This window comes from Maylandia zebra, linkage group LG18 (genome assembly GCF_041146795.1).
Source record: "Maylandia zebra isolate NMK-2024a linkage group LG18, Mzebra_GT3a, whole genome shotgun sequence".
NCBI lineage: Eukaryota > Metazoa > Chordata > Actinopteri > Cichliformes > Cichlidae > Maylandia > Maylandia zebra.
Window position 1 is genome coordinate 18251951 of NC_135184.1, and position 25876 is coordinate 18277826.

The following is a 25876-nucleotide window of genomic DNA, read 5'->3' on the forward strand; positions in this document are numbered from 1 at the left end:
ATTTGCCGTGTTGTGGCGTTAAGGTCATTTCAACGAGATTAACCTGAAAGCACTAGTGGGAACACAACGAATATGACTGCACATTTACGCCGACATCATCCTAGTGCAAAGAAAAGTGGAAGCAGACAAAAACAACAAGCACACGCTTCAAACTTTACCCGAGTCATTTAGACAGCCGTTAGCACATGATTCTCCTTATGGGGATCTGATATGTTTAATATGCTGCTGAGAATATAGCCCAGAAGAAGCGTATAGTATAGCTTTTATTTTGGAAAGAGCTATTTCTCTGTAATAAACTCTCTTTTCCAAAGATGAGTGATTCCTCAATCAGATACAGGGCTCGCAAAATCGCTAGCCCGACGTCCCGGGGCTAGCGATTTTTCCAGTTGGGCTACCAAAATCTATCTCTGCCCTGCCCGTCGGCCTATCGTAGGAAGGAAAAATATATGTCAATGCTTTTGCATTCTTTCGGAAATGTAGCTGGGTAATTATGTCATTGACATCGGTGAGCCACTGTCAATATGTGACATATTGAAATCGCGTTTGAATTTGCGCTTGTTTTTTGCTTCCACTTTGCAATCGCGTGAACTGTGTATAGAGAGCGACAGCACTGATCTGTGAGTGATGATAATTTGTGCACAAATTCCTCTGACATCGTCTTATTAATCGTTAGCTTACTATGCAAACATGACAAGTGAAATCTCCCGCAGCAAGCTTAAACATGTGAGAGGTTGATCGCGCAGAGAATCGCTGAGCTTATGTGAGTCGGTGTGTAAAAGCAGCAGGATTTATATTTGACTACGATGACCTGGATGACTGAGAACCTTCACAGACAGATATATATTTCAGTTCTGCTGAGCCAAATAAGACAGGTCAGGGTGAAGAAGTGACAGCCAAAGAAAAGCTTACCACAAAACGGAAAAGTTATGACAAATCAGACTATAAGGCAAAAAGAAAGTGCAGCTTTATGGTTTCATGGACAAAAGAATTTCTGTGGCTGCAATATGACGAGCTAAATAACCAGGGCTGCACATAAGTGGTCCGCAGGTGCGCATTCGCTGTCAAAATAAAAAACACGCACAAGGGTTAGGGTTAAATTTAAAAACTGTACTTTTGAGTTAAAATATATATTTATAATTTTAATAAATGACAAATTAAAAAGGCATGAACATTTTTTTGTATCGAAAAAATATCGAACCGTGACACCAAAGTATCGAACCGAACCTAACCGTGAATTTTGTGTATCGCTGCACCCCTAATATATATATATATATATATATATGTATATATATATATATATATATATATATATATATATATATATATATAAAAACTTAATATCCATTTCTAAAATTAAAAAAAGAACAAAAAATAGAATCAAGAAGTAAATCTATAAAATAAATTCCTCCATGATAGATATACTCCACAAGGTTAGCGTGATATAGAAATGTAACAATATATTCAAATTCTGTATATACAAGCAAACAGTGATGGACGCTATCACGGACGGCAGACCTGCAGGTAGGTTGGAAATGCCTCCTCCAGTTTTGTCTTCTTCTTTCGATATCGTTTCTTTATTTTTTCTGGAACTTCCGGTCCGGGGGGCGTCTCATCAACAGGAGTTTCCGGCAGTGCCTCTGGCCAGCCTGTAATAAACAGAAAAAGTATAGCCACTCTCTTCTAGTTCTACAGTTATCTCTTATTTTGAAAGACAGATTCACATACAATTCTGGTGCACAAACCTTCATCTTTTCCAATGAGATTCTCCGACACAGAGCCAGAAGAATCTTTTCTGCAGAGGGATCGTTTAGCCTTGCCCGGACCTTGGCCTGGACGGCTTCTTTGACGGACCATGAACCCACCGATACCTTTTAAGAAGTTATAAGAAATATATTTATAATACATATAAACATTTTATTTGCAGTTATAAAGGTTACTTAATTTTCAATATTTTAAATATAGACTGTCCATTGTATTCAGCTTTCGGCAGAGAGGCCGTGAGATGGCAGTGCTTCGCTACAGCGTCGGCCATGTACTGCACCATTTTACGCTTCAGAGGAGCTGTCTCCTTCAATCAGGTGCCCTACCCGGCCGGTACGGTTTCCTCTTCCTCTTCTTGCCGCCGTCAGCCCCCTTGGAGTCATCTTCTGCTGGCTCTCGCTCCAGGCTTGAGTCAGACTTTGCCTCACAATCTAGGAGCTCCGCCTCTGTGAGAGAGAGACAGAGCACCCAGTGATGGTGAGTGATAGCCTTGCAGCAGAAAACATCCCAGCCAGGCCCCTCAGAACAATGCCAGGGTAAATTCTTTGTGAACTCCACTTAGTGGCAGAATATTAGCCAGATTGAAATTAAGTTCACCAGTCCCATTAATCAGGACGGCAATTTCCAGTGAGGCCCCACCTTCTCTTTTTGTAATCTCATTCCTAAAACATTTTATTAACTCTGAGTAAGAGGGAGAATTTCAATACATGTAAGTAAATATCACGCTAATTCTTTTACTATTAACTCAGGGGAAATCTATGCTTTTTGGCTAAATTTTAGTTTGGCGTCCAGTCACACCCTGCTTTGAATATTCATCTTTTATCCATCTACAGTTCCCTATACCTTTACTCATTAATCACATCTAGCTAGCTCTCGGCTCATGTTATAGCAGCCTTCACATCAAAATACAATATGTCATGTTGCTAGGCAACATGGCATGCAGCGATTGTAATTTTACACTGGGGTTAAAATGATACCTTTGGCTTTTCTAGGAATTACTGCTAATATTTTTTTTCTTTTATCCTACACAACCAAAAATATACAAAACACCAGCCGGCTGCTACATATTTACATATGTAAGTACATATGTAAGTAGATAAATACAGAAAATGTGATAACAGGGTTAAAACCTTGGATAATCATCTGAAAATAAAGACGCTTCTGTGAAGACATGTACCTCTGTTGTCCTCCATGTCTTCATCACGAGAGAGCTCTGAGAGGGGGTCGACTGGAGCCTGAAGCACTGCCACGCTGTTCTGGTTAATGATCTTCAACTTAAGTTTTGGTTTGGGCTTCCTCCGCCGTGACGCTGTAGCAGATAAGCTCTGGAGTTGGCAAAGTCCTGACTCTGTCAAACAAACACCATCCTGGGTGTAGGTCCTTGACAGATCTGAAACGACCAAAAAATGTTTGTGTGTAGTCAATAAACTGAGGTTGTGCAAGAAAACAAACAAACAAACAAAAGAACCCAAATTGATCGTTTGTTTTCTGTTGTTCTTTTGTGACCTTACCAATTTCTTTAGCCTTTGTGACAATCTGTGTTACTGGTAGTGGCTCAGTGGTGTCTCTGATCTTGGTCACAACTGTAGGAACACAACATAGCCGCCATTAAAACAAACAAATGTCACAATTAGGGTGCGTTGATTTCCTCTTTTTGTTGAAACAACAAAATATGTTTAGCAAAGTTATGGTGCTCCCACCTTTAGTGGTCTTGAAAGTTCGGCACATTGTACAGTCAAAGCTGTTGTCTGCAGCTTTTTCTATGTCTTCCTCTGAGTGGAGACTTTGACATGACGCATGAAACCATCTGCGTACACAAAAAAAAAACGTCTTGATAAGAACCAGTTATTTTAGGAAAATTGGTAGAGAATGATCCTCTAGAGCTGATAGGTTCGTAGAAAAACTACACACCTGTCACACTGGCGGCACTGCACGATGATTGTGCCTTCGCTGTAGTCCACCAAGCAAATTGGGCATGTTGAAAGGCTGGCACAGGGAGCACACAGGGTATAATTATTCTGCCACTCACACCTTAGGCCTGGGGTGGTGGCACCGCACTGCGTACAGGACACACACCTGCAGGAGACAGGAAGGACAGAGGTCATTTAACCCAGGTTACTTGAAAAGGGATAACACAGTTGTATCTGTGCTGCAAAATCCCTTCTCCTCCCTACACTGTCTTCATGATGCTAATATGAAAATATTTTCTTTGTTTCCATCGCAGTCCATAAACACTTGTTGTTTCTTTGTGTATCTGATAACGTACACCATTTTTAAACAGACGTAAGCAAGTAAGCATTACAAGGCAAACAGGAAAAGGTAAAACATGGTAAATTGCCTGCGCTGCTTGTAACAATAAACATGTTCAGTCATTTTCAGTAATTACTAGAGATGGCACGATACCACTTTTTTATGTCCGATACCGATATCATAAATTTGGATATCTGCCGATACCGATATGAATCCGATATAGTGTTTTTTAATCAACAAAACAGTTTTTTTTTTTAAATGTCTTGCTGCATTTTGTATAAGTTCATACTCAAGTTTAAAACAACAACTACACTAAAGCTATTCTGTTATACCTGTATGCAAAAAAAAATATTTCATAGTTCAGCAATACTGATCAATCTAATAAACTTAAACCTACACCATCCTCCCTATTCTGGTATTTTAAAGAGTACTTAGCGTAAATATTAAGCAACCTAACTAATAGGGTTCCAACTCCCAGCAACAACAAAAATAAATAAATAAAAAATAGGGAACCACCCCTCACGTTCCACCTCATGATGCTTAATCGACGTAATCAACCTTAATTTGATGCAGTGTGAAAAAAAATGCACAGAAATCAATTATTTTTCAAGAAATATTAAATAGATTCAACATCTTTCTTCAACAAAATTGCAGACTGCACAGATGGTACCTTCCCAAAGGAAAAAGTACTAGGGCAGGGATAGCTCAGTAGGTAGAGTGGTGGCCCCATGATCGGAAGGTCGGGGGTTCGACTCCACTGAACGGCTACCCTGAGGTACCCCTGAGCAAGGTACCGTCCCTACACACTGCTCCCCGGGCGCTGCACTGGTGGCTGCCCACTGCTTCACTGGGTGAATGGGTTAAATGCAGAGGAACTATTTCCCTATGGGGACTAACACGCACACTTTACTTTACAAATAGCTTACTAGGGTATATTAGACTTAATAGTTACTATATACAGTAATTGACTTCTATTAATTTTACATCAAATTAAAACTTTGGGTGTCAGATAATTATTTATTAAAAGCTCGACATTTTAAATGAGAATAAGAAAGAAAAGTATGTCTTTGTGCCCCCTCTTCCCTGTTAATGCCCTATCGGCCCCCCTGGCTAAACTTTGCTAGATCCGCCCCTGCACAGTTACCAGCCATCAACTACGTAGAAAAAGATCCTCGAGTAGAAAGTAATATTAAATAAATTCTAACAACAGCTTATCAAGCTTAAACGTGCTGCTGTTGTTTATCCGCTGGTTTCCTCTTTCTGGTGCAAAGTGGGCCAAAAGCAAACTAGAGACACGGACTCGCAACAGAAAAGCCGATCAGCTGATCATTAAGCAGTTTCATGATTGAAGTAGCAGCAAGAAGAGGCAGTCACTTGTTAAGCTTAACGCAGGAATGCTTTACAAACATTCAGAGATGGACTTACACACTTGCTTTACTTCTCTCGGGGATAACTTTGTCGGAGATGAAATGCCGGGTTGGTAGCAAAGCTCCAAATGCTATCCAGACCACCGACAGGTCCCGCATGCCACAGCCGCTCTATCACGTGATGCATACTGCTCCGACGTGCTAACGTTCTGAGGCGAGTTACGGCGTGTCGCAAGTTTTGTGAGCTGCTTTTGTGATATTTAATGGATCGGATTACATTTTTTATTTTTCTCCGATATCCAATCCAGTAATTTAGGTCAGTATCGGACCGATACCGATACGTAATATCGGATCGGTCCATCTCTAGTAATTACCACATTAAAGTTTAGTTTTAATTTAAATTACTGCCTGTCTGAAGCAAATTTTGGTGTAATGATCATAAAGCTACTCACCATTTGCACTTCCAGCTGTCCTTGGGAACATTTTGCAGTGGAGGGTCCAGGCAGTATGTGTGGTAGCTAATGTCACAGTCGTCACATAGCAGCAAGCGGCCAGGATCTGTGGCCTGACCACAGGCCTCACATACGGTACACTCCAGACAGCGCCAGCCTTTGCTTAGCACCACCTTGGTGATCTACGGGGAAATGACAAGGGGACAGTTTCATGTAGTTCAGTTTGCCAAATGCCATTTCTAATGTACAAACTCAATAGCGACATACTATACCTTAATGCCGACACAGAATGGATGGTAGCACTGGCCACACTGAGCACAGGCCAGAAGACGGCCCTCTGCACCAAGACCAAAACTCCCACACACCACGCACATGTCCTGAAAAGGAAGAAAGACACTGACTTTCCCAACTTCCCAAAGCAAGGTTTAGAAAAACCCCTAACACACTACCGCTTAAAACAAAACAAATGAAATCAAATAAAATCCGCAGCTGCTTAATTTCATTTTTTGCAGAATAGGAATTCCTGCCTATTGTCAAACTTTTTGTCAAGTCTGCTTGTCACATACAAAGGTATTTATATTTTTAAAAAAACGCTTTTGTAAGAGACTGGCATGTTGATGTGCTGGTCCTTGCAGAGCTACATGTTGTAGCTGTCTACTGTCACCAGGGGGCAGCGTCAAAATATGTGGAACAACCCATAATTTGGGCTGTTCTTGTTATTGTTTGTGCAGTTGTCATTCCTTTAGCTTAGCTACTGAAGTGCAGAACAAAGATGTGACAATATACATATGCAATAACATACTTTTCTAAAGTGAAATGAAACTCAATTTAAAAAAAGAAAGAAAACTGCCTACTGCAGCCATTTTGGGGTGGGGTGGTTCAGAAGGTAGAAAAAGTCATCTGCTAATTGGAAGGTGGGCGGGTTGATCCCTGGCTGCTCCAGTCTGCATGTCAAATATCCTTGGGTAAGATACTGGACCCCAAGTTGCTCTGCAATGTGTTCACTGGGCTATGAATGAGTGTGAATGTTAGCTAGAATGCACTTAAATGTAGAAAAAAGTGCTTGTGTGAATGGGTGAATGAGAAATGTTGTATAAAGTGCTTTGAGTGTAAAGTAGAAAAGCGCTATATAAATACCAGGCCATTTACCATTTTCTAAGCTTGTCCTTCACACTTAATCATATTTATTTTTCCACACCTCTCTCTTTTGTCAGAGGACTGCAAGCACGAATGACAGTACTGATTGCATTAAGCGTAAATAACTGCGCTGATAAGCAGTGGTCTTCTTAAAATTCTCTAAAAATTAATGTACTACAATACAAACCCTAGTTTCTGCTTACTTCAAAGTCTTGATTAATATTTTGCAGAGACTGTCAGCAATCACTCATATTTTACAGAGAAAAACAGCACACAGATATGATTTGGGGTAGAGAAAGTAAGAAATAATCAAATTTCAGTGTGATCCTGTGTTATATAATTGACTGTGTTTCCTGCAGGCAGTATCTCCACAGGAATTAATGATCTCCAGTGGGAGAAATCTTTTTAAGCACAGACTGAATTGCAACCCATGAATTTTTGCACGTTGAAGGTCTGAAATTCAAAATGAACCATGTCTGAACACTTATGTGTAAACATAGAGAAAAAACACACCTGTTTTAGTGTAAAACTATCATTGCTGGAAAATATGACCACTGTGTTATGCATTGCATTCTCCTCTTCCTCCTTGACTGGGTATGGGTTTTCTATTGTGGTGACCTGCATATAAGGAGAAAAACCCCCCACAAAATAAACAAAGTGTGACAAACAAAGATAACGCTGCTTGGAATATTTCATTAGGGTCTATAGCTGAAGGGAAAACTAACACCAATTTTAATGTAGTGCAATATCTCAAACGGAAACAGCACATACCCCAGGGTTGATGCTGGGACTCACTCCATTTTTCCCTCTGGCCCTGCCACGTCCTGCTCTACCTGACAGACCAGCCCCTCTTGGCCGCCTCCTCCCGGGAAAGCCTGAGCCTCGCCCCTGTAGATAAAGAGACCAAAAATATAAGCTCTGATAATGACTACATCACATTTTACAAACTAAAGCAGGCAGACAAAAGTGCCAAAGTTGGTTTTATGCTTGCATACGCAATTGATCAGTAGCCAGAGATTTAAAGGTTTCTTTTGTCCTCTGATATATTATTTGAATCTTTTTTTTTTTTACTGCCCAGAGAGGTAATGATTTTCTTTGTTTATATGGATGCAAGCTACTACTGAAAGTACAGCCCGCACGATGAGTAATTTACCTATTGCAGTCTGTTAGTAATACTTGGCTTTAATGTGTTTTTTAAAAGAACTGTCAGCTTGTTTTAAGGGTCAAAACTACATTTCAGAAATATGTAACATTTGATCATCACGTCAGTGTTTGATATGATGGGAAAAAAAATCAACCTGGTTCTTGACATTCTGATAATTCATGGAAATGACTGTTATTTCAGAGGTACACTTCAATTTTTGCCAGACAACCAGCATGGGAGAAAGTGAAAGAGGCCTCTGAACTGCTGTTACAGCAATACAGTGTTCCACTCTGCCTTTTGCACCTTTCTGACAGCAGGTCTCTAGCTAATCACGAATGACTGACTTATGTTTAACTGAACTTCTCAGTCCCTGCCCTTAAAATCCCACAGTTGGCCCTGATCCCAAACTCAGGTCTCGCCTATTCAATATTCCTCCTAATAGGCGCACTGTATGATGGTATTTAACCTGAGTTACACCCCCTACCATAGAGTACAAATTAACCCTTACCCAGTATTGCTAAGAGTAATGGCTGTCACCATGGCAACAAACTGGCTTAGACTTCTCACAGAGTCTAAATCTGAGAGGAAAAATGTACTTTAATAAATACAGCTACATGAATGGGTTTAAGTACAACACAGAGAACACATTAGTGCATTGTGGACAAAGAGGAAATGGAACACTCAATGCAAGGATCAGCCAATTATCTGAGCTAATATTCAGCTTTTCGTTCCTCCTCTCTCCCAGACTGTCTATATAGTTATTATTTTTTACCATTTTATTTTATTATCTTGATCTAAAAATGTGTTACTTTGGCTCTCATGTAACTTTGATGTATCTGTAGTGACCGCTTTGTGGTCTCAATGCCCTGCCCACAGCTCCCGTTTGGTTAAATGTAACACTTACAGCTACTGTGCAACAAGGCAGGTGCAATGCACCTGGATTCTCATGAGACCATGATCACAATCACAAAAGAATCCATCTTGACTAGCTTTAGCTTTGTGGCTATAGCTGAAGTTGTTTTCCACCAAGTCTTTACCGTTCAAACTGTTGCCCTTTCTCTCTTTGTATAATCTGTGAACCTCCGTACTGATATGATTAAAATGGCGATAAAAACTGATACAATTGTACACTTGTGCCTGTAACCCAGCCATGGTGGCAGCAACAGAATGCTTTAGGTTACAAAAATCGAGAGGTGCACAACCAGCCAAAGTGACACCAAAATGGCCGCAAGCGTCGGCGGATGTGACGTCAAGGGAGCAAGCGGTGAGCATAAAAGTGCCATTAGGCATAACATAAGAGACTTGTTTTTATTGATAGCCTGCGAGGTTTTCTTTGGTATTCTTTACAAAGATGGCAAAATGAAAGTCTAACCACCTAGCCAATAAATGCACATGTATCCTCAGTGCAATTGGTAGCTCTTATTCTGCTCTCTAGCATTGGTGAGCTCAGCATAGCAGCACCCTTTAGCTTACACCGGATTGCCAAGACAGGACCTTCACTATTAGCTGTAGCAGCTTCCTTGGGAAGAAGCTACAATACAAGGTCCTCCACAATAGTAGCTTGGTCATTGAGCCAGTGGAAATTGGTTAACAGAAACTAAACACCAACATGAGAGCGAGAGGTTTGTCTACAAGTAAGTAAGTAAGTAAGACAGCCGATGGCTCTGGAGGGTGGAAAAAAACACCTAAATAAACTGGCGAATAAATGTAAAATACGTTACTGACCCAACTGGGTAAAATCTCTACGTGGGAGCTTTTGAAACTCCTCCCTGCGGCTGGTTTTTCTTCTTTGCCAAGCACTGTGCCCTACAGTATGTTGCCCTGATGGTTTGAAGTTAGCTTTTGGATTGATGTTGATAAACAGATCGGTTCATAGAGTATTTTTTAGAGGAAAAAACCAAAAACAAACACTTGCTAGATTGCTCTGTTTAAGGTCTGAAATTAACACCAAGAACCAAATGTAGGTAGATTTTCCAAAAACGGTAAAATAATACCTCCAGTCACATAATTAAAAAAAATAAAACAAAAAGAACATGCTAAATGTGTCAAACCTTGCTATGTTATGGGGCCCAATGCCCTATAACATTTTTTTTTTAACTGTTTTGAGGTTTCCCCCCCTCTCTCTCTCTCTCTCTCTCTCACACACACACACACACACACACACACACACACACACACACACACACACACACACACACACACACACACACACTTTCCACACCTGTATTCTGCAAAGGTCCGCTCCTACTGCATTTCTGATTCTGACATTTATGTCTAACCCTAACCATCAAACTATAATTATCTCTGGGGCATAAGTGGAGCCCTGTTAAATACCGCATATTGCTACAAAGACTGTACTCCTATGATCTATTAATTACAACAAGAATGTCCAGTTTTCCAGTTACATTAAACATGTGTCATTAATAGCTTTAGTGGTACAATACACTGAAAATAACAAAAAATACAACCTATTTGTATTACAATAGCATAAATAAGAGGATTTAACAGTTACGCATTGTTGTTATTACTCTAAACTGTTTTAGCCACTGTCTTTATTCTGCAAATGCATATCCATTTCAAATGTTGTTTGTCTTCAGCTTTGAATCCATCTGCATTTGTTTTTTTGTTTTTTCCTCCTTCACTCAGGATTATGCCGCTGCTGGCAAACAAAAAACCTTGAGTAATGCATTACCTTCACTTTCACCTGCTTAACGGCTTTTTGCTGTGTTGCGAGTATCTACCTGAACAAGGTTCAGAACACAGAAAGCAAACAATAGAAGAAATACAGAAGCAATGTAACCAGAGAAAACAAACCAGTAGACACAGCTCCTTTTGTGACCTTAAATTCTTGCGGTGCACCTCTAGTTGGCCTTTTCTGTATTCTCATCGTAAAATGTATTTTCTGTTCTTAAATTCACTGCAGCAATTGAGCCCTTCCAAAATTAACCAGCAAAATAGCATTATAGTCTGCTAACAGTACCAGCATTTAGAAAATGTTGAGTTCTCTTTCATAGCATTCGTTTCGTGTCTCACTATGGGAACGCCTCCTGCGTGACCTCATCAGAAGCTCAAATACCATTACGCCAGCCCTTACAGGCTGGCTAGGTGACGCCCATGTCAGGAGGGGCCAGTGCCTCCCTATATAATAGGCTGACATAGCGTCAGATGTCATTCAAAAACCTCTTCTCGCTTCTCACAGAAGCCTGTAGACAACTGTGCTATTGGGTGCTAAAGCTAAACTGTCCACAGATTCGAGTGAACAACTCGGTCGCCGGGCGCTTTGTTCCCAGCTTTCAGTTGTCCACTAGCATACAAGCAGTAGCAATACTGTTCTGTGGCTAGTGCGGGTGCCAAGTAGCAATACTTTCACCCAGGGAAGTAGCAATACTTTCCGAAAGCGAAGTAGCAACACTTTGCTAATAAAGGTACCCCTAGCTTCACCATCAGGTAGCAATACCCTTCGACGCTAGCGGTTTTACACATTAGGTAGCAATACCTGTAGAAAAGTAGCAACACTTTTCACCCCACGCTAGCGAGGAATAGCAATATTCTCCGCACTCAGTGTCAGTCTCGCTAACGTGCGCAACCCTCTAGCTAACCATGGCTACGACGGCCAACGAAGTTGCAAAACTTTGTCCTTGCGGCAAGAAGATTTCTGCCTGGGATACACACCCCGTGTGTGCGGCATGCCTGGGCTTATCTCACGCTCAGGCTGCCCTGACACCTGCACACGACTGTATCCACTGCGCGGCTGTCCCACGCAAACTACTCCGCCGCAGGCTAGCTCGCCGGGCTAACCTGTCGGGCGGCGACCCTTTGCTGTGTGAGGCTGCTGCGGCGCAAGGAGAAACTGAGATGCCCGATGATTTGGCCGCAACGCCAGGGCCGAGCTGGGCAGAGGCAGACCCTCAGCCCATCGCGACCGCTTTCCCGTCGCTGGAGGCACACGGAGATCGTGTGTTTTTCCGCGATGCTGAAGTCACCAAGGGAGGAGATGCTAACGAGGAGGACGATTCCACCTCCTTGGCTAGCATCAGCTGGGCTGCAAAGCCCTCGGCTACCGGCGAGGTTGAAAAACCGACACCACCGTCTCCCCTGGATCTCGACATGCAGGACATGTGCAAGCGCGCAGCCGCTAGGCTCAACATCCCGTGGCCCGCCATACAAACAGAGGTTGTAAAGTCTCGTTTTGACGGTAAGAAATTGCCGAAGGCGAAAAAGACGGGGAAGCATGTGTTGCCTGTTTTTCCTGAGCTACTCGATGAGATAGCGGTGACGTGGAAAGCAAAACCTTACAGCGAGAAACACCCCATCAAGGGGAGCTCCCTGCTGGATTGTGAGGGGATGGAGTCTATCGGCCTCCGCCGGATGCCACAAGTGGAGCCGTTGGTGGCGAGCCATCTTCACCCGAAGACGTCTCTGTCCTCATCGGCCCCATCTCTCCCCTCCAAAACAGACCGCTTCCTGTCTAGCCTTACAGATAAGTGCTACAAGGCAGCGGCTCTGTCAGTAAGAGCCCACAACGCCTCTTCTATGCTAATGGCTTACCAAGCTGAGCTAGAAGAGGACATGACAGCTAACACAGATACCACAGTGTGGGATGAAATCTGCGTTATAACTGACCACGTCCTCCGCCTCCACAAGGTAGCCATACAGGCTACTGGGAGAGCCATGGGCCTCATGGTTCTTCAGGAGCGAGCACGCTGGCTCGGGCTCACCAACCTGACGACTAAGGAAAAAGAGGGACTCCTCGACACCCCTGTCGTCCCTCACGGTCTCTTCGGTGCGGCTGTTACATCCATGCAGAAGAGATGTGAGGAGAAAAAGAGAGATGATGAGGCTCTGAAACTCTGCCTGCCGAGGAGGGCCCAGCACGCCACCCCAGCAGCGCCGCGCCAGTCATTCGCGCAGGCAGCGTCTCGCCCGGTCCCCGCTTTCAGGATTCCCAAAGTGCCTAAGACGCAGGCAGCCCCCCAGGCTGCCGGGGCCACTAAGAATCCATGGACTCGGAAGCAGTCTCCCCAGGCCAGACCTCAAGCGGCCCCTCCTCCTCCCCCCGCTGCCGCGATCGTGAGGAGGAAGAAGCGGCCGGCCTGACAGCCTCTCCTCTAGGCGGGAGCGAACCCAGTTTCCCCCCTTCATGGGCTGCCCTGCCGCCTCCCAGCTCCGTTCCAGAGCAAGTTCAACGGGACATGTTCCACACGAGCACTTCTCTCATGCATTCTGTATTAAAAAAGCCCCGACACGCGCATCCAGGCAATTTGCCGAGGGCGCTGTCAAGTGTTGCAAAACACATGAGAAAATCAAACATGCTGAAAAACGGAGCACCGTCTGCCATAACGCAGCCCGTGGAGACTCGCGTTTCCACGGCTGTGATGATGCAGATGAGCCCGTCACCTCGCTCGCCTGTGACAGAGGTGACGGGACGCCGAAATGGCGTGTGTTTCGCGCTGCGACCACAAGGGGGCGCCAAAACGCCATATTCGGTGGAGTGGCCAGTGAGCGCTCTGTCTCTCCACATGAAGAGCTGGGCCACCTGCACTCAGTCAGCATGGGTGCTGAGGACATTGAAAAAGGGCTACAGGCTGCAATTCAGTGTCGCTCCACCACAATTCAAAGAAATTGTTTACTCTCGTGCTCCGGGCGAGTCTGCCAGTTTTCTCCTGGCGGAAATTTCCACCTTGAGAGACAAAGGACCTATAAGAGTTGTCCCTCCCGAGGAAATGCACAGCGGATTTTATTCAAGGTATTTCCTTGTGCCAAAGAAAAGGGGGAGGGGGATGAGAGCCATTCTGGATCTCCGTGCCCTGAACCGGCATTTGAGGACATACAAGTTCAGGATGTTGACGCACGCCTCGCTGCTACGGTTTGTACGAGCGGGCGACTGGTTCACATCAATCGACCTGAGGGATGCTTATTTCCACATCCCCATATATCCCCCACACCGAAAGTATCTGAGATTTGCTTTCCAGGGGATGGCATACGAGTTTGTAGTCCTGCCTTTTGGTCTCTCACTGAGCCCAAGGGTGTTTGTGAAATGCACCGAGGCAGCAGGAAAAAGGGCATTCGGGTGGCCACGTACATCGACGATTGGCTGGTGGCAGCCCCAACACGCCAGGGAGCGACTTGTCACACAAATGCTCTCATACACCATCTGGAGAGTTTGGGTTTCCAGATAAACGTGGAAAAGAGCACATTGGCGCCAACTCAATGCATTACTTTCATAGGGCTCAGCCTAGACTCCCTTCGGGTGAGGGCTTTTCTGTCCCCGGAGAGAACGGCGGCCATACAGTCATCCCTTGCACTGTTTCGCAGAGGCAGCACAGTGACCCTCAAACAGTGCCAGAGGCTGCTCGGTCTGATGGCTTCTTCTCTAGTGGCGATAACACTGGGACGCCTGCACATGAGAGGCTTTCAGCGCTGGGTGGGCTCGCGGGGACTGGACCCTCACCGAGACGGCCACCGTCGCGTGAGAGTCTCTGCAGACTGTTCACTCGCTCTCCGCGAGTGGAAGAGGCCAGGTTTCTTGTCTCAGGGCGTTGCCATGGGGGCAGTTTCAGCCAGGAAGGTGATTTCCACAGGTGCCTCTCTTTCCGGCTGGGGGGTCACACACGAGGGCAGAACAGTGAATGGGGAATGGGGCCCTCACATGCGCTCCGCCCACATAAACTGTCTGGAACTGCTGGCGGTTCACCTGTCGCTAAAACACTTTCTCCCTTGGCTGAGAGGTCATCATGTTTTAGTGAGGTCGGACAATTCCACCGTTGTGGCCTACATCAACAGACAGGGGGGTCTGGGGTCCCCCAAGTTACACACGCTGGCACACAGACTGATAGTCTGGAGCAGTGCCCACCTGCTGTCACTGAGAGCAACTCACGTGCCGGGGATCTTGAACTTTGGAGCAGATCTTCTCTCCAGGGGCAACCCGCTGTATGGGGACTGGAAGCTTCACCCGGAGGTGGTGAAGCAGATCTGGCTGCGATTCGGTCAGGCGACCGTGGACGTTTATGCATCCAGGGAGAATGCTCAGTGTCCCCTGTTTTACTCGCTGCACGATCAGAGAGCTCCACTCGGGGTGGATGCTCTAGCTCACGAGTGGCCGAGAACCCTCCTCTATGCTTTTCCCCCAGTGGCCCTCATTTCTCCAACTCTGGCCAGAGTGAGGGAGAGAAGTCACTATATGATCCTGATAGCCCCGCACTGGCCAGGGAAACACTGGCTGGCGGAGATTTTTCAGCAGCTGTGCGGCCCTCCTTGGCCGTTACCACTACGCAGAGACCTCCTGTCTCAGGCACAGGGGGAGATATTCCACCCCCACCCAGAGAGGCTAGCTCTATGGGCTTGGGCCGTGAGTGGTTTAACCTGAACACGGTGGGGCTCCCTCATAGTGTTATCGACACTATTCAGTGTTCTAGAGCATCGTCTACTCGGACGCTATATGAGCACAAGTGGCGTGTGTTTGAAAGCTGGTGCTTAGAATCACAGGCCATCTCTTTTCAGTGCTCGGTGGCTGTGATTCTGTCATTTCTTCAGGCCCTGATTGATAAGGGTAAAGCCTTCTCCACCATCAAGGTGTATTTGGCAGCAATTTCAGCCTGCCATATTGGTTTTGAGGGAAAGACTGTTGGCCAGCATCCCTTAATATGCCGTTTCATGAAGGGTGCACGCCGTAAATTGCCTACGTCTAGGCCGTTGGCTCCATCGTGGGACCTTCCCACAGTATTGGCTGCGCTCTCCTGTTGCCCATTTGAACCCCTGGAACAGGTTGAGTTGAAATTTCTGTCCTTGAAGACGGCTCTTTTAATTGCTTTAGCTTCTGCTAAACGTGTGGGAGAGATCCACGCTCTCTCAGTGCATCAGTCATGCATTCAGTTCTCCTCGGATAATACGAGGGTCTGTATGCGGCTCAACCCTGCCTTTGTCCCGAAGGTTGTCGGCGCATGTTCCCCTATAGAACTGCCGGCCTTTTGCCCACCGCCTTTCTCCTCAGAGGAGCAACAGCGGCTGCATACCTTGTGTCCAGTCCGTGCCCTGCGCATTTACATGGACCGAACCCAGAGTGTCAGACAAAGTGACCAGCTGTTCGTGTCCTGGGCTAAACCACATATGGGAAAGCCTGTGTCTAAACAGCGCCTCTCCCATTAGATAGTGGGAGCAATTGCCTTGGCCTATACTAGCGGGGGCCTTCAGCCCCCTGCTGGCTTACGTGCGCATTCCACTAGAGGTCTGGCAACCTCATGGGCTCTCTTTGGGGGAGTTTCTATTCAGGAGGTGTGTGCAGCCGCATGCTGGACCTCGCCTCATACATTTGCTAGGTTTTACAGGTTAGATGTGACAGCACCTAACCTAGCACATTCAGTCCTCAGTGCAGGTTCTTCCCGGGTGGGGGCCTCTCCCCTGTGAAGTGCTGTTGGGGACAGTTCGGCAATCCGGGAGTCAGTATTTCTCCCATAGTGAGACACGAAACGAATGCTATGAAAGAGAACTTAAGGTTATGTATATAACCCCGGTTCTCTGAGTAGCATGAGTGAGTGTCTCACCAGACCGCCCTCCTTGCTATGGAAGCGAGGAAGAGGTGGGCTTGTTTTGAATGACATCTGACGCTATGTCAGCCTATTATATAGGGAGGCACTGGCCCCTCCTGACATGGGCATCACCTAGCCAGCCTGTAAGGGCTGGCGTAATGGTATTTGAGCTTCTGATGAGGTCACGCAGGAGGCGTTCCCATAGTGAGACACTCACTCATGCTACTCAGAGAACCGGGGTTATATACATAACCTTAAGTTATTTGTATTACATTTTAAGTTTTACAAAATGTTGTGTGCCACATTGTTTATCCTGTGTGTTATTAATTGACATGTTCAGCTAAGATAATATGGGTCCCTGTACTACACAGCGCTTCTCGCAGTATCAAAAAAACATCATTGGGGATACAGTGCTGAGAGCTACAGTACTGTGCAAAAGTCTTCAGCCACTCCCGTTTCTTTACATTTAACAAGGAAAATGGCCATAACAGAGTCTGCATGTTTTTTAGATGACTATGGACACTTACTGGTAAAACAGTGAGTGTCCATAGCCATCTAAAAAATGACTCTCCTGACCTCCTCCAATCATACTGACAATGATCTGAACCAAAAATTAAAAAATTTGGTTTTAATCACCCCATCAGACCTATTGTAACTTTACAGACTACACTTACAGACTGTTACAGGACTTTCAGTTCAGTCAGTTCTTATGTAACATGGACTATCTCCACCTCTTCTCCCAGTTTCCCTTCCTTATGAATGGTTTGACAGCCATCCTTCGACTGAGATCATTTCTGATGAGACTTGAGTGAACAACATATCGATCAACTGAAGGACGAGATGCATCTCTTCAGGTACTGTGCCAGGTGTTTGCTGATTCTCCCCCCCCCTCCAATGTCTTAAGGATATGGCTTTCACATACTGTTCATGTACTGTAGAAACTTCCTTACCCTTGTCACTTTTCTTTTGTTCGCCACAAACCAGTTTCCTCAAATGTGTTTTTAAGGGCACACTGCATACAATGTGAGATATGCCAGGATTTTAGCTAAAAGCTCTTTATGAATAATTTTGTTGGTGCATAAATATGCCTGAAAAACTGTCATCTTTGACAAATACAATTTAACACTCAAGATACAATTTAAATTTATTCTTAGCTAAATTATCTGCTGTGGGCAAACAACACTGGTTCATCCCGTGAACCAGTCCCTTTTTAAAAAACCTGAATGATTCATAGGTCAGTGTTAAGTGGCTTAATAAACAAAAACATATGGAAATGGTCAGGTACAAGCACTAGACTGAAAATAAGTGAAAAAACAGCGAATGTCCAAAGAAAACTTTAAAAGAAGATCACAAAGGCTGATGAAAAATTGTTCATGATCACTTAAAAAAAAACAAAAAACAATAAAGTCTGGCAAAATATAAAGAAATGAAGAGGCTGCTTGAGATTTTTGAACTGCACATCATGAATTTCGGCTTGACACCAGAATAGCGGCATGTTAAAAAATAATTACATAAATAAATAAAAATAAAATCCTTTTTAGCACTATACCATACCCTTGATTACGCAACTCCAATCTGTAAAAGCACAAAATTATCTTGTTTGTACAGAGTAATATTTCACTTTCACCCTAAAAACGTCATTAGCTTAGTCATTGGTATGCGACTACCCCTCTCACTTTAAGATTACAGTAATTGTTGTTGTTGGCTTCAGTACACATTAGTGACATTCAGGAACACTCAGGGAGTGCGCGTCACTTTGGCAAACAGAGGGCTAACAGAGGGCAGCTGCTGCCCTGCCGTCTCTGGTGAGCCATGGTATTTACCACTCTGATGCTCCAGCCGGGACTGCCAGAGGACTGCCTGGTCTTTAGGACGTCCCAACCCTCTGGCTGGTCTGGTGACCAGGACAAGGGTGAGCTCACACTGCTATGGGGACTCCATGCACCCTAAGGTAAGGAGGGGTGGGTGAGAAAGTGAGAGAGGGAGAGAGGGAGGGAGGAGGGCGACAAAAATAAAAGAAAAAAAATGCAGCAACTTAAAAACCAAGCCAGCAAAGAAACAAAACATACAAAGAAAGATGTTAGAGAAATGTAGTGAGCTCCTACTGTAGCCATTTGGGAATCACTCAATACACACCCAAACTGTGCAGAGGTACAAGAGAGCATCTGATATGCCAGACTAGAAAGAGGATGAGTTATTAGGTTGCATTCTCTGTTAAAGCGAACCCTTTCATGCACATGAACTTAAGAAGTATCTTTGGAGAGCATCACTGTGTTAGTTGCTTTTCAAGCAGCAGAATTTGCCAGGAGTATCAAGGCACCATAAAGCAGGAAAGGAGGCCCTGTTACCTCTTGCCATGACAACCGAGTATGTTTGGCATGTTGACAAAACAGGGGCACTGCGTCAGTAACTCAGTAGACGAGTGTATCAGATAAAAACATGCTAAATAGAAAAGCAGCATTCAAGTTTTTTGGGAAGAGATTTCTCCTGGCCTTGTGTAACAAATTAGTTGGATTCATATGTTGATTTTAGAAATGGGATATATGTAGAAAGAAACGGTGCCAACTGAGTTAGTCTGTCCTCACTGGCATCATTCACAGTGTATTACAGTCATGAGCGTAATTTATTTTGCTGACAGTCAGCTTTCAGTTTACATTATAAACTCTAAACACTAATATTATAAGATTAAATTTTTTTTTTTTTATATAGCCACAAGTCACTCACTGTCACTGATGGTGTAATAATGATATAAATAGGATGTGATAATGGCAATGATCACTGCAATATGTGATTTGATGAATGCTCATCCTCAACAGGACTGATGTTTGTAACATGGACATTGGATGAACAGGGAGACTGATTGCTATGCCAAAGGTGGAAGATAGCGAGGGCCATCAGGAAAATGTGATTTAGCGCTAAAATTGCATCTCCTACAGAAAATAAAACACACTCAACTCAGATTTACATAAACACTGTGACTAATCTTGTGGTGCACATTCATGTAAAGAGAGTGCAAAGAGTGGATAGAGCACCATTCACTGTGTTGTCCTAAAATTTCATTGAAAAACATATACTCAACCCCACAAGTTTCTTCAACTCTTTCAACCCAACATAATCTAATTTCATAAACCCACAGGACACCAACCCACATAGATTTAGGAGTGCACAAGATACAAGCACCAGTTGTTCACCTACACTGATCTGGTTTATTAGTGGGACAGGGAACATCACAGAATCAGACAGACGGGGACAGAAAAATCAACAGTCGCTGTGACATGATGTTCAGGTTCCTACCTGTTTCACTCGTGGTCTCCCAGGAGAAAACTTCCTCTTGGTGATGGCTGGCTTTCCCATCCCAATTTTGGGGGTGAATGCTATGAGAGTGGTGGTGGGCATTACACTGCTGTGGTCACTCATTGATGTTAGAATCTGGGTCTGAGTTAGTTCTCTGGGAGATGTCCCTCGAGCCAGAGGGGAGGAGTTGGAAGGTGAAGAAACCATTTCAGCTAGCCTTTCCACAGTTGTTTTAAGGGGTTTCTCCTCTAAAGACAAACTGGGAAATGGCATACTTGGCTTTTCCGGTGTAGTGTCCATCTCTTCTGATGTAGAAGTGGAGGGCTTAACAGTCTCTGCCAGGTTTCTGTGAAAAATACCCTCTCTCCTATCACTGTTGAGTTCTTTTGGATTAGTTTCCAGGAAAGAACCCCTGACTACATCCATATTTGAAGGCTGGGGTAGTGCGACTACCATCGGTTGGTCCGTGAAGGGTACTGATGCAGTACCTGGTTCTTTGGTGGTTGAGATGATGGCCTTAAAATCCTTTGTGCTGGGGTTGACCATGCCCTTTTCAGGGCAGGCCTCAGTATTTGCTGGTTTGATTTGTATTGTGGTGTCCTGTGTCTGTAGTCCCTCCGTAGAGTGTTGCGCTGGAATAGACTCCTGGCTCAGAGTCACTGAAGACGCATGACTCTCTGTAGATGCAAGCTGGGCTCTTACTGCTGGTTTTGTTTCTGAAGAAGGAATTAGGTTATTAATGACAAAGATTTAGATTTGGTAGAAAATGTACATCTTAAAAAAAATTGACACATTATTTTATCTTTGATAATAAACCATAAGCATTGTAGTTAACCAAAACTTTATAAAAACTATTAGATATAAATCAATATGAGTAAAGTGGTAAATAAATAAGTGGCCTGTACAAACCTGATTTAATTTCTGCTGGAATTTTGACAGAAGGTTCAGTAACCTGCCTCTCTACTATGTCTGCTCCCACAGAGATGTCTAAAAGACAGATTCAATATTAACAAGATTAGGTATAAAATATACATCACTTCATTAAAAGCAAGAATAAGACTCTAACTTTGTTCACAACATCTTCAAAGTGGTTAAAGAATAAAGAAAGTAGCCCATAAGCACAGATGGATTTGGAAACCCAGCAAGAAGACAGTTCTCTAAAAATTATGTTTCCATTAATTCTAAAAACACTCATCTCAAATCAGCTGGTAAAAACAAGCAGAACTAAACAATGATGTAGTTTCCTGAGACAATGACACCAATATCACTTTCTTTCACTCGTGAAAGCACCGTGAGAAGTGTGTGAGAAGAGTTGATTTTGGGTAACAAGTGGTCGCAGTGCAAAAAACCACATGAGGTAAGCTTGTATCACAGACTTCATTTTGGTATTAATATAGTCTCTCCTGTTTTCTCTCATCACTTTGGTTTTGTAATGTGTACCCCCCTTTCTATTTGGTTTTATAGCAGAGACAGCAATGCGTTTGACTAGTCTGGTATGAATAGAACTAGTCATTGCTGGCTATCAGGAATCCAAACATCGAGCCAGTATTCTGCCAGACACCCTCTGACAGTACAGATAGCCTAGTCTTAAGGAGGCGCCCACCATTTCAATCCACAAGTTCCCATGTCATACTGATCCTGACACACACATGCACCTGCTACGCATCTCTGCCAGGGAAGGGAGTAACCATGACAACCAACATCCCAGGGTCTGTGTGCTCTGGGCTCATGACTGTGCAGCTTGCAGGTGCTCATCCGGTGCTGATGCCAGAGAGTCAATTAGAGAGATGGGCCTCCAACCATCTCCAGCCATCAGCTATTGACCAAGCTGAACACGCATTCACATTCATATTAACACCTTACTTCCTATATCTCCTACAGTGAATAAGGTGACGGTTTAGATAAACATGCAGCTCTGATTAATGCAGTGAAGGCCTAAAGTCAGGCCTCGCCTGCATTCACAGAATGGATCTAACAGCATCTGTCAGTTAAGTCACTGTAAGCCTGTTGTTAAACCCTGAGGGGTGGTGAATCCTGGCAGGTGATGAACAGCTCCAGTTAATGACTTTAATTGCATTACACGAGTGGGCAGCTGGCAGCATAGTCATCATCACATGTTTTTTAAAAAAAGGAAAAAGTGGGGAAAAAAAGAGCATAAATTAAGTACAGATTAGTTCTTTTTTTAAAGTGTCCTATTAATACCTAGTGAAAAATTATAACTGTTCAGTTCAGAGCCTTTAACCCCAAACACTATATTTTAAGTAAAAGGGGTATGACATGTTAAGAGAAGGGTAGGAATAATACTGTTTTGTGTTTACTGTTAACTTTAAAAAGTTAACAATTAAAAATGTATGCACAATATAACAAGTTCACTCCACATGTCTTTAAAAACCACAACCAGTAACTCACTGCCTCACCAGGTAAATCCAGTAATGAATAGGGATGGGTATCGAAAACCGGTTCTTGTTGAGAACCGGTTCCCACTGTTTCAATTCCTTGGAATCGTTTGCCACTTTTAAAAACGATTCCCTTATCGATTCCAGTCGCCCCGAATGACGTCATCACGTTGAGTAGCGTCTTTTACCCAGTAGGAAACACGGCGCCTGAGCGGCGCAAACGCTCAAAAGTTTGGTTACACTTTATGAGAAAGGATGACAACAGGGCAACGTGCAATACTTGCAAAGTAGAGATTTCATCAAAGGGAGGAAACACTACGAATATGCAAAAGCATTTGCTCAAAAAACACGCGATTGCTTTCAACGAATGTCGTGTTTTTGATCCGCTCCGGACTAGCGAAGCTCAACCCAGCAGCAGCGGTAGCGTTTCCACGTCCTCTCCCGTTAATACTGCAGGTAACTAATCAATTAGCATTGCATATTATGTTAGCGCGATTTACCTTATTACAAAACCTGCTATTACTGTGCATTGCATTTAGATAACCATGATGAGAGAGACAGAGTCTGGCTCAGATGCTGGCAGTTCTCGCTGCAGTCTACCGGTAGTGTCTCCTTTCAGGCCAGGATAGACGAATGTCACCCAGCAGTGTCTAAGTTTGTGGTCAAAGGCTTGCACCCATTTGCCACAGCAGATGCCCCCGATTTCACTTTGGTAAGTGAATGTGTTTAATTGTAGGCAGGACATTACTGGATATTCTTGTGTAATTGCTACAGAATAATTTATGTTAAACTTTGTTATAGCTACAGGAGAATATTAATTTTATTATTTTACATATACATTTTTTTTCCTGGGGACCCTGTGACACCCCATTGAAGAGCCGTAGGCTGTGGATCTCTTAAGATCTCACTGTTGGCCATGTTACTCCTAAATTTCTATCTTGCTCAAAGAGAAGATATAAAACAAAGTTCTAAGCTAATCGACTTTAGTGTTCTCCTTTTTAAAAAAAAAGAATCGATAAGAGAATCGATAAGAGAATCGATAAGGAATCGAATCGTTAAACAGAATCGAAAATGGAATCGGAATCGTTAAAATCTTATCAATACCCATCCCTAGTAATGAAACAGTGAATAGCTACAGGAAAAGTAAAATGAGAGAACATTTATATGGTGAGCAGTGCGGCCAAGCTGTGTGAGTAATAATGAATGAATGAGCCAATATAGCTCAAAGGCAGGTTAGCAGTCAGGGGATCAGCGATATCACCATCATGCTACTGCAATCCATTCTCTCATCAGTGGAGTCTGCTGCTTAGACAAGAGTGGGCAGCAGAGCTGCCACTGGCAACCCCAGCTAACCATATATTTCACTGATATTGCACTCCAGTGCTGGCAAATCTCACAGGCACCAGAATTGAGATGCAGCTCTGAGCTTCATGCAAGCATTCCAACACTGTGCAACTTAAAGTGGCAATAAAGCTTGCACCATAATGCAATACAAACAATGGAACTACCAGGAAGAACAGTCAGATGCAGTTCAATTTTATTATTACATGAATGATGCTTCAGCTTCGGGATATCCGTAGAAAACTGGTGTGCACATCAAATCTTGAGTAGAAGTTTGAATTCAAGTTCAGTACTAAAACTCTTTGATGGTTATGCCTTGAAAACATCCATTCCACTTATCTAATCCTTGGTTGTGTAGGGGCTGGAACCAGTCCCAGTTGCCACAGGAAAGAGACAGAGTACACCCTGGACACATCACCAGTCATAGGGAGACAACCATTCACACACACATTCACACATATGGGGAATTTAGGATCACCATATAACTTAACCCCAATAACTGCATCTTCTGGACTGTGGGAGGAAGCCAGAGTAACCGTAGAGAACCCACGCAGACACGGAGAGAAAATCCAGACTCCAAAGACGGTGGACTTGAAACCAGGACCTGTTTGTTGTGAGGTAACAGTGCTAACCATGGCGCCAATGTGTTGACTTGAAAACAATATGTAATCAGTTGAAAATTTTCTTCTTACAGAGTTACAGTTACAACACAGAAAGTTCTTACGGAGGTACAGCTACAACACAAATGGTAAATGGAACGGTTCATATATAATGCTTTTCTACTCTGAGCACTCAAAGCGCTTTGCACAACTTGCCTCATTCACCCTTTCACACCCATACACACAAGCACTTCTTTCTATGTTCTAAGTGGTTTCTATGTAACATTCATATTTGGAACTTAAATCAACGGCCATATTTTGAATCCAGCATGGCTGAGACAGCTTGCTGTGCATCATTACATCATAACCTGCTTCTGAAAACCACAAGGTAAATGGGCTACGTTTTTTCCCCCCAGTGAAGAATCACTAGCAAATTTTGCCAAGTTGATAAGTTAGGCTGTTACCTGCAAAGTTTATTTAAAGCTCAAGCAAAATCTGTCAACTTGGTGCCCGTCTCAAGTAGAAATGTTTTATGTTAAATTTTGATGCATGCTAGCAATATTTGGAAAAAAAAATAGGTGCTCCTTGAAGTAAAGCAGATGATCAGTTCTTCATTAATAGTGACAGACCTTACATATAATCTTCCCCAGAGACAGTATGGGGAAACAAAGTACTTTACATTTTCAAAACACAGAATTACAAAGGCTATAGAGTTGCTTTAATCTGTTGCTGGTAGGACACCATCTGTTTATTTGGGAGTCCTCATAAAGGCCTCCAAATAAAAGAGGGAGTGCTTCTCTTTAGTGTTTGCCCAAACAACTCTTCAGTACTTTAATCTGCAACAACTGTGACTTTCAAAACTTTATCAGTACTGATGTTACAGCACAAATTGATGTTTCATAGCCGAGACTTTCAACTGCTTCTGCGTGGATAGAGGCTGAGTCAATGAATCCTTAACTACAAAGACAAAGATGGTCTTTCATACTTAATCATATAACCTCTTTGTTTGCTATTTCATATAATCAAAAGAATAACTTTCCTTGTCCTTGCAATAACAAGATATGATTAACAAGGTGAGAAACAGCTTAGATTCTTATGAGGGATAAATTTGAGCACAGATGAAAATAAAAGATTTCAAGATATCAAAAGACAAGGTGAAAGGATCTTAGTGTAATCTGTGTATAATCTAATCTGGAACAAAGACCTACCAGGCTTCGTGTCTGATGTGGCCAGCTTCTCCTCCTGGACAGTAGCCTGTAGATGCTCTGGATCTGAGTGCAATGGAACAGCAAGTAATTCCGGTTTTGGGTCTTTGTGCATTTCAGGAGGCAGCTGATTGCCAAGTTCTAGGTCTGTGTGCTTTTGAGCCAGCTGTACGCCAGTCTCAGAGTTTGTGTGCATGGAGGCTGGCTGAGGGCTGAGCTCTGGGCCGGTGTCCATATCCTCTGGATGTAGCGCCTGCTCTGCAGCAGGAGACCTGCAGTTGGAACAAACATAGTCCTCTCTGGGGTGGATTTCTGCTTGGCCTGAGTTCTGACGCTCACACTCCAGGTGTAGCCATCTGAAAGGAGTGCAAAGGAATTTAAGAGAGTGTCTAATGGGGCAATCCT

The 25876-nt window shown here is 43.7% G+C and overlaps 1 protein-coding gene across 8 annotated transcripts in view; it reads right to left on the reverse strand.

Annotated features, from left to right (window-relative positions):
* kmt2cb (lysine (K)-specific methyltransferase 2Cb) overlaps positions 1–25876 on the reverse strand; it is a 94805-nt gene that overhangs the window by 27599 nt on the left and 41330 nt on the right. For 7 of the 8 annotated variants that reach the window (XM_004542712.4, XM_004542711.4, XM_004542708.4 and 4 more), the window contains 15 exons: positions 25475–25827; positions 20840–20917; positions 19931–20646; positions 18460–18582; positions 7739–7855; positions 7481–7585; positions 6103–6207; positions 5831–6012; positions 3673–3837; positions 3462–3568; positions 3273–3344; positions 2939–3151; positions 2088–2207; positions 1743–1868; positions 1516–1646 (listed from right to left, as the gene is read on the reverse strand). In XM_004542712.4, coding sequence (XP_004542769.3) covers positions 1516–1646; positions 1743–1868; positions 2088–2207; positions 2939–3151; positions 3273–3344; positions 3462–3568; positions 3673–3837; positions 5831–6012; positions 6103–6207; positions 7481–7585; positions 7739–7855; positions 18460–18582; positions 19931–20646; positions 20840–20917; positions 25475–25827 — 2713 coding nt within the window. The remainder of the gene's footprint in view (positions 1–1515; positions 1647–1742; positions 1869–2087; positions 2208–2938; positions 3152–3272; positions 3345–3461; positions 3569–3672; positions 3838–5830; positions 6013–6102; positions 6208–7480; positions 7586–7738; positions 7856–18459; positions 18583–19930; positions 20647–20839; positions 20918–25474; positions 25828–25876) is intronic. The other variant, XM_004542710.4, reaches the window with a different exon arrangement.